The sequence below is a fragment of the Caretta caretta genome, chromosome 3, assembly GCF_965140235.1.
Source record: "Caretta caretta isolate rCarCar2 chromosome 3, rCarCar1.hap1, whole genome shotgun sequence".
Classification (NCBI taxonomy): Eukaryota; Metazoa; Chordata; order Testudines; family Cheloniidae; genus Caretta; species Caretta caretta.
The window spans coordinates 163956695-163970833 of record NC_134208.1 but is presented as its reverse complement, the minus strand read 5'-3'; the positions used below and the strand labels follow the sequence as shown (position 1 = coordinate 163970833).

At 42.7% G+C, this 14139-nt stretch overlaps 1 protein-coding gene across 2 annotated transcripts in view; it reads left to right on the top strand.

Annotated features, from left to right (window-relative positions):
- Positions 1–9743: 9743 nt before the first annotated feature.
- The window catches only part of RRP15 (ribosomal RNA processing 15 homolog), a 46797-nt gene continuing 42401 nt past the window's right edge, over positions 9744–14139 (top strand). For both annotated transcript variants that reach the window (XM_048843199.2, XM_048843198.2), the window contains exon 1: positions 9744–9875. In XM_048843199.2, coding sequence (XP_048699156.1) covers positions 9806–9875 — 70 coding nt within the window. In that variant the 5' untranslated portion in view covers positions 9744–9805. The remainder of the gene's footprint in view (positions 9876–14139) is intronic.

The window sequence follows — 14139 nt, the reverse complement described above, 5'->3', positions numbered from 1 at the left end:
ATTTTATTGTTCACGACCATTACCATGTACGGTACATTGGCCATGGCTGCCCATTTCTTGCAGCTGCCACCTATTCTATTGTCCGTTGCTTTGCAGACAGCATTTGAGAGTTTCCTGGAGATGTCAGGCCCACTGCACACACAGATCAAAACTGCATTTCTCATCAGTCATGGCCTTGCCTCAGGCCTGTGGACACAGAATGTCCACTTGGGCCTAAGCAGTTGTGCGGCCACTGCTGACACAGTGATAAAAAAGAAAGGCGACCATTGCTCTGTCTGAGATTGCAAGGGTTATGTGGGGTGGCTCCAGCTTTCCTCACACCACAATCTGTACCCAGGAAAAATCGTGGCCCGTGTGAGAAGTGACAACAACCGTCCCTTGCCATAAGGTGTGGGATCAGATTGGCTGGCAGTGCTGATACTTCTAGACGTTGGGGTGCTCTCAAAGATGTGACATGTTAGTTCAATTGGCAGTGGGGAGGTTCAGCTCTATCAGTCTTTTATAACCCATCAGATGACACAGACTGAAGCTTTTGACGTATTTCCTATAAAAAGTGCACAGACCGCCAACCCAAAGGAAGGGGTAGTCGAGAGTGCATGAACATTGGGTGGCAGAATACATAATACTTGCCATACTAGAGCAGAGTATTTGTCCAGCCAGTGTCCCTCTTCTGGCAGTGGCCTCCTCCCTGATGTTTCAGAGGTGAAGGATGCTAAATAAATGCTAAGCATCTTTATTCTCCCATAACAGACTTCACCAACTGGTCAGTGCTTCTTACTGGCAGATTCATCCATTTTGAGCCCTGCAGATGATCCCCTTAAGCCCTAACAGAAGGGTTGATGTCTCCTGTGAAACTTGGGCATAGCTTTCTACCTACTGTTGCTGTTTGGTTTATAAAATTCTACGAAAGTATCTGGGCCAAATCTTGTTCCTGCTGAAACCAATTGCAATGCTCCAGCTTCAGTAGGGCAGGGTTTGTCTCTGCCTGTTAATTCTTGTAACAGTGAATGAGACTGCAAGTCTTCTCACGCAGCTCAGCCAATGGCCTTTTAGCTTCAAGTGCAGCACATTGTAGTGGTTCTGTCTCGGACCCCCGCTGAGCCGCAATGATATTGCCAGTGGTCCATGAGGGCCTAGGTGGGTAAGGACTAGTTGCAGAATTGACCCCCCACATCCCTTATACCACCCCACAATAAGGCTCCAGCTCTGTATAGGGATCAAACCCTGTGAACTCCTATGCCTGAATGGAGTCCCACAGAATTCCACACAGGTCTAAGGGTATGGACAAGTTGATCCTTTTTGCAGGATCAGGACCTAATGCTTCATTATTGGTATTTACCTCCTTCCATTATTTATAGCGAATTATCGTAGGTATCATGCAAACAGTTCTGGGTGTAGCACTTACTGTCAGAAGTAGTCCCATTGAATTCATCAGCAGGACCATTGGCAATAGAAGCTGTAAGCCCAGTTAATGTTTGCACTTACTTGGCACTTAACCAAGGGGTACATACTTAGCTCTTTTAATCTTTCCTCATAAATCAATCTCTCCAACCCCATAATCTCATCTGTTGCTCTCTTCTGAACTCCCTCCAATTTATCGATTTCTTTCTGATATTGAGGTGCCCAAACTGAATTTGCTATCTCGGTTGCAACACACATGATGGCGGGGCAGGGGCGGGAGGAATGATAGAACACTGTTTATGCAGAGCAAAGCATAAAACAATAGAAGTAGAAAATTAGCAGAAACTAAAAAGTCTCATTTATAAAATACATAGTGTAATAACTAGTTAAAAACTCAAACTATTAACATCGTTCAAAAGGTAACGTTTGTAGGCCTATCTACTGCTATTTCTAAGGCAACCAACAGCATGATGGATTTTTAAGAACAGGTTAGACAAACACTTGACAGGATGGTCTAGTTGTTGTTTTGTCCTGCCTTGAGTGCAGGGGACTGGACTAGATGACCTACTGAGGTCCCTTCCAGTCCTGTACTTCTATGATTCTATGATATTTGAGCTTTACCATCTTAAAATCAATCTTCCAGTCTGCGATCAGTAACACCCACATGTTGCATCTTGTCTGAAACTAGATCCTGCTGAAAATCTGCTCTGGTGGATCCATAACCCACACTGAGTCCCATTTAGGTCAATGAGGAGCCGCACTGGGGCAGGGGTTCACCCCATGTTCAAGGTGTGGGATTAGGACCATAGCATGTAAGCTTTTCAAGCAGAGACCATATCTTCACAAGTGTTTGCATAGCACATATGGGACTCCAATACCTACAGAGCCCTCTGGCTACCACTATCATAGTAACAATTATTAATAACAACAAGCCTTAGTGTGTTTTGTTTAGGGCACATTTTAGGAGAAAGTTACTCGAGAACCTTTTTAAATTTGACATGTTTTAATTGGTACTCTTTATGTCCCTCCTCTTGCAAAGCCAAGTCGCCATAGTTCCTGTATTCTATGGGCTGCATTATGCAGGAGGTCAGCCTAGAGTACATGATCATAACAGTTCCCTCTGGCCTTAACTCTGTGAATTGATATGCTGGTCTTGGAGTGACTAAAAGTACTAATAAACTAATGTGACCCTGTCAAAATGATGTAGGAATAGTGTCAGCTCAATCATGAACCACCAGAATAAAAGCAAATGCCTATTACTATTAAAAGGAAGGGATCCCAATCCTTGTGCCAAACAAAGGCCCCATTTCTAGTCTGCCAGATATTGTATATTAAAACTGTTACTGGTCCAGGACTAAAATTTATCCATCCTAATTCTGAGACCAGTGTAGTTTGGGGATGTGAGGAGGATAGTTCTCATTTGGGAAGAAATTTTTGTGACAGGTTCCTTTTATTAAATAGGGCAGATGTTTGAAAGCCTTTAAGATATTTGAAATGTCATAATATACCATTTAAATATTTAGGGCCAGATCCTCAGTGCATCACAGCTGTGCTTGCTGCACTGAAAGTGTGTGTGAGAGCATATATGGCTTTCTGCCACTCTTCACACCACCTCCTCAACCCTGTTTCAGTCCCCAGCCCAAGCTGGAGAAGCCTCAGGACTGCTCTAGTTAGTGTCAGTAACACAGCTCCCCAAGGAGCTATTCTGCCAGCCCAGCATAGCCAGAGTACAGTGTGTTCTGGCCACGGTTCCTCCCTGTCCTCTGCAATGTGGGGGAGCAGGCAGGAGAAAGAGGGAAAGACTTGGCTACACCAGTTCTATGGTACCCCTTTATAAAGGGAATCCTCCGCTGGCTGTTTAGGCCAGCTTTCTAGTTCCTTTGCGATGCCGAAGTGGGACAAAGGAACTGGAGTGGAGCTAGAGATCTGCCCAATATCCCCGTATCTGTTCCTTTTCTGATTTACTTTTCTATAACACTGAGCTCTATTTTCTTTTTCCAGGATATTTCTGATGTAGGTTGGAAAAAAACCCTATTCAAAATAGTACATGGACACATCATGACTAAAATGGTACATCTTTATATTTTGAAGAGGATGCAATAAATGTTTTATTCATCTTTTTATAGTTGATTCTCTGAGTGAACAGCAAACAGAATAATAATGTCAATTTCTCATTCTTTCCCATGCAATGGATGTCTTTTAAACTGAAGTGAGCCTAACACAGGGCTAAATTCATCTCTAGTGTAACTCTACAGACTACCATGGATTTACACCAAAGAGGACTTTGGCCCATTATGTTTTTGCATAGTGAATATGGAAATTAGCATGCAGTGCACTATGGCATGTTAGTATTATATTTATTGCATTTGTGGCATAGCAGCCTCTTGAAAATGTAAGTACGCTGTGACCCTGAAGTCACATTTCCCAATAATCTGCTGTATAAGATAAACGGTTTCCTGGCTACATTGGCTTGTTTTGCAATTAAGAAATATAATATTAATTAAAAAAATACCCTACTATTTTAGTAGCTATCTGGAAGGTATAACATGCAGAGGTCATGACACAAAAATAGTCTGATGCAAAACTGCAAATCAGTTTAGAGGGCCAGATCCTCAGCCAGTGTAAATTGCCACAGCTTTATTGATGTCAGTGGAGCTGCACCAACATACATCAGCTCAGGATCTGGCCCAGAAACCTGACTGACCCTTTACATTCTGTATGGTTTGAATAACTAGAACTATTAATATGCTTTGAAGTATCTCAGCTAACTTCTGTCTTGTTACTGGGGCCTGAAAGAATGTAGGAAACTGTGTTTAAGCCTTCTAGGGTGCATCTACAATGGAAAAATTGGGACCCAGGATTCTCCCTGGGTGCAGCTACACTCCTCATTGCAACAATGGAGGCCATAGTGTAGACAGGGGGCAGGCATTTTCACCAATATAACTTCCACCATAGCTAGCACTGATGGGGGTTGCATAGGTGGTGAATAATGATTTTGAATTTTTGCAGTGTAGATGCACCTATATTGCTTAGATTAAGACATGCTCCTTGTCTCAGTGGCTCTGTCTACATTAGGAAAACTGGGACCCAAAATTTACTACCAGGGCAGCTTCAGCAGTGGTAGCACCAGTGAAGGTTGCAATGTACTCAGGGATCAAGTCTTTTTTACTACTGTGTCATAGGATCCTGATGCAGTGGGTAGTGGTTTCTGATATGTTTACAGCATACACACAGAGAAATCAGATTAAAAACAAATACTCTTGCTGGAAGGTTGCAATGTAACACTATATTTTCTTAGAATTCAGAATCACACGCAAGAATCCCAAAATGGAGAGAGACAAAACAGGCTACTCCCTAAAACAGAGCCACTGTTCAACCCATCTTACTCTAGGCTGGATGTCTGACTGCTGGTAGGCCCAGATCACACAGTTTACTAAAGATCCCACGAGCCTGCATGCACGGTCACAGAACCCCTCCCACTCTTGAAGCTCTCCTAGCTGGAATTAAAATATAGTCCTTACACCATTGTTTTATTCAGAGAACATGCAGAATCCACAGAACCAGAAGAAGGCCCGGGAAAACCCACACAGAGTCCTTTGACTATGATAGCTTTGCTTAAGCTTCCCTTAGCTGCTGCCTTTGGGATACCCCTCAAGAGGGTTTTTCTAATGCAGAGGGTGTCGTGGCATAGTTATTACATTCTCAGGCTGCAATAACTTTCTGTTGTTGTCAGTACATCGCACTGGTCCTGACTGAGCTCTTTCTGAGAGCGGGGTGGCTCCTTTCCCTTCCTCCCCTCCACACTGGAAATAATGGGAGAATGACTGGGCTCTGTGTTTCTAGATGGAGATGCTAGGCTGCTAGTAAGGGGGCATTTTGATTTAATCAGAATGATGGTGAGTTTCGTGTTCTTAGCATCAACCCCTGCTGCTTAATCAGGAATGGTGCGCAATTCAGCTTCCTGGATCAAATTGACATGGGACTTGTATAAAGACAGGGAAAGTCAGATAAATTGGTTGAATTAAGAAAGCAATATTAGATCACCAATGACCACAATATTTTTGACTTTAACCTTTCTAGTAAAAGGCAAACAGCAAATACCATGGTAAAGTCAAATACTATGGCACAGTAAATGTTGATTGTCTCATTCCTTGCAGTGTACAGGGAAACCTAAGGCTTTTGTGACAGTGACATTTAAACACTGATCCCCAGCTGCCATGTATTTCAGGAATGGGCTAGATTATTTCACCATGGACCAGATTGTCTGAACCTGCAAGATCTGAATCTTTCCCCACAGCTAGATGGGAGCTGTATGGGGCTGGAATGCCTGCCTTTAGATGAAGGTACCCCAAAACAAAGAATAAAAAATATTGTCTGATATGGGAACAAGAGAGCAGCAATTCTAAGCTGATCACTCTACTGATCACTATCACAGTGTTGGTATTTCTCAGGAGCCTAAAGTATTGATTTTTTTTTTGAGCCACTGAACACAACACTTTAAATGTGTCTGTTTTTGTAGCTCAGAACGGATTCCTGAAGAAATTCACAAGGTCCGTGGGGATCGGAGTACTAAGTGGAAGCATACGCTTCCTGCACAGGAGATACTGACTAGGAAAAGTGCCTAAACTGAGAGATTCAGATCTGCAGGACTACGGAAGTTTTAAAACAATGCCTGATCCTAGAATCATCATCACGGCAAAGCCAAAAGGGTCATGACCTCCTTGCTGATGGAGCTCCAGCTGGACCTTTTGGGATACTGAAATGGTCCTTTTGCAAGGTTTCATTGGTCATTTTTGCCTCAGCGGCAGAAAAACTCCTGGCTGTTTTAGCTACCAGACTGTTGCAGCTGGTCAGCTTCAGTATAAACTCCCTCAGGACACAAATATACTGACCCCAGAGATCCTAGATCTTAAATGTCATCAATGTGGAAAAAGAGGCTTGGGGATCGACAGTGTAGCTGCCACAAAGGGTGCAATTGCATGGGCTGGAAGAGCCGTTCTCGGTACCATAAAAAGGTATTCTGCTATGACAAGTAACTCCCCATTTTTTTCTCTCTCTTGCCTGGTCCTTCAAAACATCTTGGCAAATCTTGTCAACCTTGATGAATTCTGTGTGAGAGGCTGTAACTCCCATGGTAAGGTGAGGATGCTTAATGGAAAGGTTTTATGCAAGGTGGAATATATCTCCTTGATGCATGACAGTAGCCATCTCACTAATGTAGGCTTTGAGCCTGGGAGTCCAAGTATAATTTGTTCAAATCAAATAAAATGTATTAGTCTTGCCAACATTCACATTGCTCAATATCAACCAGATCATGTAATCTAGCCCTCTCTCGTTTACTAGAACGTTTCTTGTTTCAAGGCGGCCATGGAAATGAGATGCTACTTTTAACACAAAGAACACAGGACAGAAATAATATGATTACCAATATCGCACAGCTTATGGCAGAGTAGCCTGTGAGCAAGGTCTGCAGGTTTTAAGGAGGAAAAGGAAAGTTGCCGCCTGGAATGTAATTCAAAAGAATTTTATTAAGGAATCAAACTCTAGCTCCATACAAAGCTGTATTAGTCCTATAAAGGATCTCAAATACTTGTAGGGTGGGAGTAGCTTTTGCTATGTCTTTTACGGAGGAATATTTCCTTTAGAGAAAGACATACTGTAGTGAATCTGACCTGGAGGCCTTATTAAAACTAGGGCTGTCCAGCGATTACAAAAATTAATTGTGATTAATTGTGCGATTAAGCGTGCTGTTACACAACAACAGAATAGCATTTATTTTAATATTTTTGGATGTTTTGTACATTTTAAAATATATTGATTTCAATTACAACGCAGAATACAACATGTACAGTGCTAACTATATTTATTTTTGATTACAAATATTTGCACTGTAAAAAACAAAAGAAATAATATTTTGCAATTCCCCCATTACAAGTACTGTAGTGCAATCTCTTTATCATGAAAGTTGAACTTACAAATGTAGAATTATGTACAAAAAAACTGCATTCAAAAATAAAACAATGTAAAAGTTTAGTACCTTCAAGTCCAATCAGTTCTACTTCTTGTTCAGCCAATCGCTCAGACAAACAAGTTTGTTTACATTTGCAGGAGATAATGCTGCCCGCTTCTTGTTTACAATCTCACCTGAAAGTGTGAATAAGTGTTTGCATGGCATTATCGTATCCAGTGTTGCAAGATATTTATGTGCCAGATGTGCTAAAGATTCATGTGTCCATGCTTCAACCACCATTCCAGAGGACATGGGTCCATGCTGATGATGGGTTCTGCTCGATAACGATCCAAAACAGTGCAGACCAATGCATGTTCATTTTTATCATATAAATCAGATGCCACCAGCAGAAGATTGATTTTCTTTTTTGGTGATTCAGGTTCTGTATTTTCCGCATCGGAGTGATGCTCTTTTAAGACATCTGAAAGCATGCTCCCCACCTCGTCCCTCTCAGATTTTGGGAGGCACTTCAGATTCTTAAACCTTGGGTCCTGTAGCTATCTTTAGAAATCTCTTTTCATTTTGTCAGATCTGCTGTGAAAGTGTTTGTAAAATGAACAACATGTGCTGGGTCATCATCTGAGACTGCTAGAACATTAAATATATAGCAGAATGCGGGTAAAACACAGCAGGAGGCATACAATTCTCCCCCAAGGAGTTCAGTCACAAATTTAATTAACACATTATTTTTTTAATGAGCATCATCAGCATGGAAGCATGTCCTCTGAAATGGTGGCCAAAGCATGAAGGGGCATATGAATGTTTAGCATATCTGGCGTGTAAATACCTTGCAGTGCCAGCTACAAAAGTGCCATCCGAGCATCTGTGCTCACTTTCAGGTGACATTGTAAATAAGAAGAGGACAGCATTATCTCCTGTAAATGTAAACAAACTTGTTTGTATTAGCAGTTGGCTGAACAAAAAGTAGGACTGAGTGGACTTGTAGGCTCTGAAGTTTTACACTGTTTTGTTTTTGAATGCAGTTATGTAACAAAAATTATCTACATTTGTAAGTTGTGCTTTCACAATAAAGAGATTGCACTACAGTACTTGTCAGAGTGCAATTGAAAAATACTATTTCTTTTTATCATTTTTACAGTACAAATATTTGTAATAAAAATAATAATATAAAATGAGCACTGTACACTTTGTATTCTGTGTTGTAATTGAAGTCAATATATTTGAAAATGTAGGACACCCAAAAATATTTAATAAATTTCAATTGGGATTCTATTGTTTAACACTGCAATTAAAACTGCAATTTTTTTAAATTGTGATTAATTTTTTTGAGTTAATCATGTGAGTTAACTGTGATTAATCAACAGCCCTAATTAAAACATATTTTAGATATTTAAAGCTGGATGAGCTATTTGAATGCACCAGTTTATTCAACAAATCTGTCACTTTTCTTTGTTTCTGGATTGTTCAGTAACAGTTCACTGTTTTGGCAGATTTGTTCCCTCTTCGTAATTTTTCAAAAAACATTCAATTAAATGGGTGTGCTTGGTAACATTTTGAGACTGTACAATGTGTTTATATTATATATATATATATTTATTGTGTATACGTATATACCACCTTTTCTCCTAAAGGATCCAAGATCCCTTTATATCTCAGACCCGAAAAGCAGCACAGAACACATTAAGCTCTAAGGCGGAGGGCAGCAGCCAGTATGATGACAAGTGCGCCATGAAGGTCAGCTTTGGACAAGATACCAGAGAAAAGCTCCGACTCTTACAAAATGGACCTAGAGCACTTTCATATTCAAACAAGAGGACTTACAGAGCTACTTTGTTTCAGTCTGTAGCCGCAAAAAGAACAGGAGGACTTGTACCACCTTAGAGACTAACAAATTTATTTGAGCATAAGCTTTCATGAGCAACAGCTCACTTCGTGGGATGCATTCAGTGGAAAATGCATTCAGTGGGGAGATTTATATGCACAGAGGACATGAGACAATGGGTGTTACCAGACACACTGTAAGGAGAGAGATCAGATAAAGTGAGCTCTTACCAGTGAGAGAGTGGGGGAACCTTTTGTAGCAATAATCAATGGCCCACCTTGATTATCACCACAAAAGGTCCCCCGCCCCGCGTCCCTGCCTCCCTCCCAGCTCCCCTCGTGTCCCTAGTCCCGTCCCACTCCTGCCCCACCCCCTTTGAAACGCTGACGCTGCGCCCCACCCGAAAAGGGCCCAGCTCCGCCGTGGGGGAAGCGGGTGTGCCCCTGTTTACGGTCCCCCAGGGGAAGGCGGCGGCGGCGGCTCTCACGCCGTGCGTCTGAAGCCCGGCTTCTCCCCGCGAAGGCAGCTTCCGGAAGTGGGGCCGCGGAACCCGTGTTCACAGCGCCAGCGGGGCTGCCCGGGCGGGATTAGTGGGACACGCTGCGGTCAAGATGGCGGCTGCCATGGAGGGTCCACGTGGGGTCGGTACAGCCGCCGTCGCCGACTCGGCGGAGGAGAGCGGTAAAGGGCTGATGGCACCGGGTGGAGCCCTGGGCTTGGGGCGGGGGATGTAGTTAAAATAAACTGCGGCTTCGCTCCGGCCGGGGGCTCTGTGCGGTGGGGGCAGGGCATCTGCAGCCCAGGGGCTCCGCGGGGGCATGTGCAAATCCGCCGGCGTCTTCTCCCCAAAACAGCTTTCGTTCCCGTCCACCCCCCCCCCCAATACCTTTCGCTTCTCGCCGCTGCAGGCTCCTAATGTTCCCACTTCCATTCTCCAGGCTCTCCTCCCCCCACAGGTTTTTCATAACCGCTCTTTGTTTCTCCCCACCCCCTGACGCTCTTCTGTTTCTGCTCCTCAGCCTTCCTGTGCTCTGACCCTCCCAGAGCCTCCGCACCAGCCTGCCGTGTTCCCGTTCTCCTCGCCGCTCCGCCCTGTCCCCAATCCCTGCTGCTGCCCTTAGAGCGATCTCCGTTTTCGGCTCTCTGCTGCCCAGGAGAGCCGCACGAAAAGACAACGATAGGATGCCCGGGGAGGCAGGCAGGCAGTAACTGATCTACTGGGGTAGGCGAGTTGTGCATCTCCCTGTGGAATAACAGTCACTTATCTTTCCTACATGACCCCCACAAGGGGCGTGAATAAGCTTTGCCTGAGGTGGAGAAGGCCTGTGATAGCCTGTATGTACTCAAGGCTCAGAGAAGGCCACATATGGGAGCTTAGTTACTTCTTTTCATGTGAGAAATATCCCTTGGTGCCTTGGTGTTTGATATGGAATATGGTGTGGGATGGGGAGTACAACATTTTTTATTTTTATTTTTTGGCGGAGTCCACACTAGGTGTAGTGCTGTAGTGTAGACACTATCTACGTTGACAGGAGCGGTTCTCCACTACCTTGAGAAGCGGTAGGTAGGAAGAATTCTTCTGTTGACCTAATGCTGTCTACACTAGAAAGTTAAGTTGGCTTAACTACATTGCTTAGGGGTGTGATATAGTGATAGCCGACTTAATTTGAGCTGTAGCTCACGAAAGCTTGTGCTCAAATAAATTTGTTAGTCTCTAAGGTGCCACAAGTACTCCTTTTCTTTTTGCAAATACAGACTAACAAGGCTGCTACTCTGAAACCTTAATTGTCTAGTGTAGATCAGGCTTAGATAGAGCGCAAATAACATTTGAGACCTTGTCTACACTAGAACTTAACTTCAGTGTAACGTCATACCGAGAGTGATGTAAGTTATACTGACCTAAGCACTGGAGTAGATGGTGCTACGTTGGCAGGAGAACTTCTTGCATCGACATAGCTTCCGCACCCATGGGAGGCAGAGTAATAAAGCCGATGGGCGCTCTCTCTCTGGTAGGCTTGGAGCGTCTTCACCAGAAACACTACAGTTGTGCTGCTTGTAGCGCTTCTAGTGTAGATGCAGCCTGAGATCCTCCATTTAGGCTTTGTGGTTGCCTTCTGCTGCTCTTGTATGGGCTTTTGTGTGGTCCCTTCCTCATCACTCCCCACCCCATTTTCCTGGCACTACAGTAGCTCTAGTCTTTGCAGATTCCTGGATGTGTAAACCCCTCTGAGAGAATACTTTCATGCTCTGAGAACTGCAGTACTTGATAGCGTATGTATCCTGTGTACTGCTGTTTCTTTCCAGGAAGAAAAGAAAGTTTTATTTTTATTTATTATTGTCAATAAAAATACATGAAACATCTCCATCTGCTGCAGGATCTACAGAAATCCACTTGAGGCAGCACAGAATACAAATGCGCACAGAAGCAACCAATATAGATTAACTCAACACCAATTTACTAATATGCCTTAGTGATGTACATTTCATCCTCTAGTGATTATCTTCATCCTCTAACATGTTGTTGGCAGCATTCAAATACTAAATTTACCTGATTAATCCTCTCTTAAAAATAAGGGCAAGGAAAAAAAGTTTTCTTCCGAAGAAAAATTGTCCTCTTTTCAGCCTGGGAAGAGGTATTATGTCACAAGATAAAGTATCCTGAAAATGTCAAAGTAGCCCATGTCAGAGCCCTGCTTTAGGGTGGTCTTGTTTGTTTCAGAAAGAGAGAGGTATTTTAAGAGGGGCAAAACTAGATCCTGAGAGTTTGATTCCTGTTTAAAGTCTGTGCATATGTGCTTACGGTATTACTATCACGGGTTTGGAAATTATGCGTGGATAGAATTCTTGTAGTTCAAGATAGAGCCCCAAATACCTCTTTCGATAGAACTGAATTGCTAAAACTAAACACTCCACTTTAATTTAGTCTGACCTACCTATGCTTTATCCTGCGTTTTTAAGAGATACTTCAAGATGCACAAAATTAATAATCATATGTTTGGTTGAAAAAATTTGTTTAGTGTACAAAACTTGCCTGGTAAGTAGGACTAGCCTCTCTAGTTACTACTGTGGGCTATGGGAATGTCTCTAAATTATCGAAAGAAGAAACATCACTTGGACTTTCATGATACCACATGTGATTTTTAGCTATAACGTTCCCTTTGGCAATTTTCAATTTCTGTAGTAAAGTCTTTGATTATGCCTATACTGTGGAGCCTGTGTTGGCATAGCCTGCTCCTGTAGATGCTGAAGGAGTTGTTCTGTCAGTGTAGGAACACCACCTCCCTGAAAGACATTAGCTATGTTGACAGAAGCACTCATCCATTGGCATTGCTACCTCTACGCTGGGGGTTTTGCTGGAATAGCTGTGTTGGTGGTGGTGTTTTTTCACATCCCTGAATGATATAGCTATGCCTGTAAAACTGTTAAGTATAGACCAAGGGCTTGTCTACACTACCGGCCGGATTGACGGGCAGCGATCGATCCAGCGGGGGTCAATTTATCATGTCTAGTGTAGACTGCCAATCGATAAATCGACTGCCAATCTCTCTAGCATTGACTCCGGTACTCCACCTCAACGAAAAGCGCAAGGGGAATTGATGGCTCCCATCAACACACCACAGTAAGTAGATCTAAGTACGTCTACTTCAGCTACGTTATTCATGTAGCTGAAGTTGCGTAACTGAGATCAATTCCCCCTCGTATTGTAGACCAGCCCCAAGACTGTAACTTCAAGATTTGGAGCATAACTATAACAGCGTTTAAAAGAGAACTGGATAAATTCATGGAGGTTAAGTCCATTAATGGCTATTAGCCGGGATGGGTAAGGAATGGTGTCCCTAGCCTCTGTTTGTCAGAGGGTGGAGATGGATGGCAGGAGCAAAGGGAAATGTCACTAAATCAGCAGTTTCCAAACTTTATTGGTTCGTGTACAACCACCTTCAAAAATTGTTTTGAAGTGAATGATGGAACATTAAGCTCATCTACAGAGAGCACAGTTTGGGAAATGCACTAGGTCATAGCTCTTTGCCCATTTCAAATGCTGAGTCAGACCTTAGTTCAGCGGTGCTTTGTATATGACTCTTGAAGTGGAACTGGTGTTTGTCTGAGGATAAAACTTTGTTCTCACACTAATCTAAGCAATGTGTAGTGTGTTTGGAGTTGACTCCAGTTCGCTGTAAATTAAATTACAGAATTGGAAGCTGCAAGGGTAGATCCATTGTTGGTTTTAATTTTTCCTGACTTCACAATCAGCTTGGTTCTGCTTTGATTTGGCTCTTCTAAATCTAGTGCTTTTTAAAGTCTGAGCCGTGAGGGTACACTTGTGTGATGTTTTCAAGCTTTTCTTCATAACTAGGAGGGCTAGAAGATTTTTTTAATGAAAGCTGAGATTCTTATATAATCGTGTGAATCCAGGAGCTGGAACTTTACATCAGATCTCACCAGATTTGTGATCAGGTTGCAAGAGTTGGCAACATGAAGGCTGTGTCTAGGATTCCTGAGTTTTGCTCATGACAGTGCCACTGACTCACTCTGACCTGCAGTAAGTACGTTTACATCTGTGGTCTGTTTCCCCATCTGTAAACTAGGAATAATACAAGCCTAGTTTAGCTAATGTTGGTAAAGAGATTCTCAGACTAAAGTTCCTGTAAAAGGGCAAAGTCAGAGCTGTGCTATTGCTTGAAGGTCTTATTTACATGAGAAATTAAAGGTGTGATTTTAAAACTGATTTAGTTGAATCAGTTCAAAAGGCTGTGTGGGCTCTCTTAAACCAAAATAAATCTCAACACTGGGGTTTTCACTGATTGAACCACATTGGTTTAAAAACCCATATAAATTAAACTGGTCCAACTTTGAGGTATAGATGAGGTCTAGAGTAGAATGCTGAATAATTGGCAAATTCTTTGTGTTAGGGAATAGACAACAGCTATGTGATTCTCCACTCTCA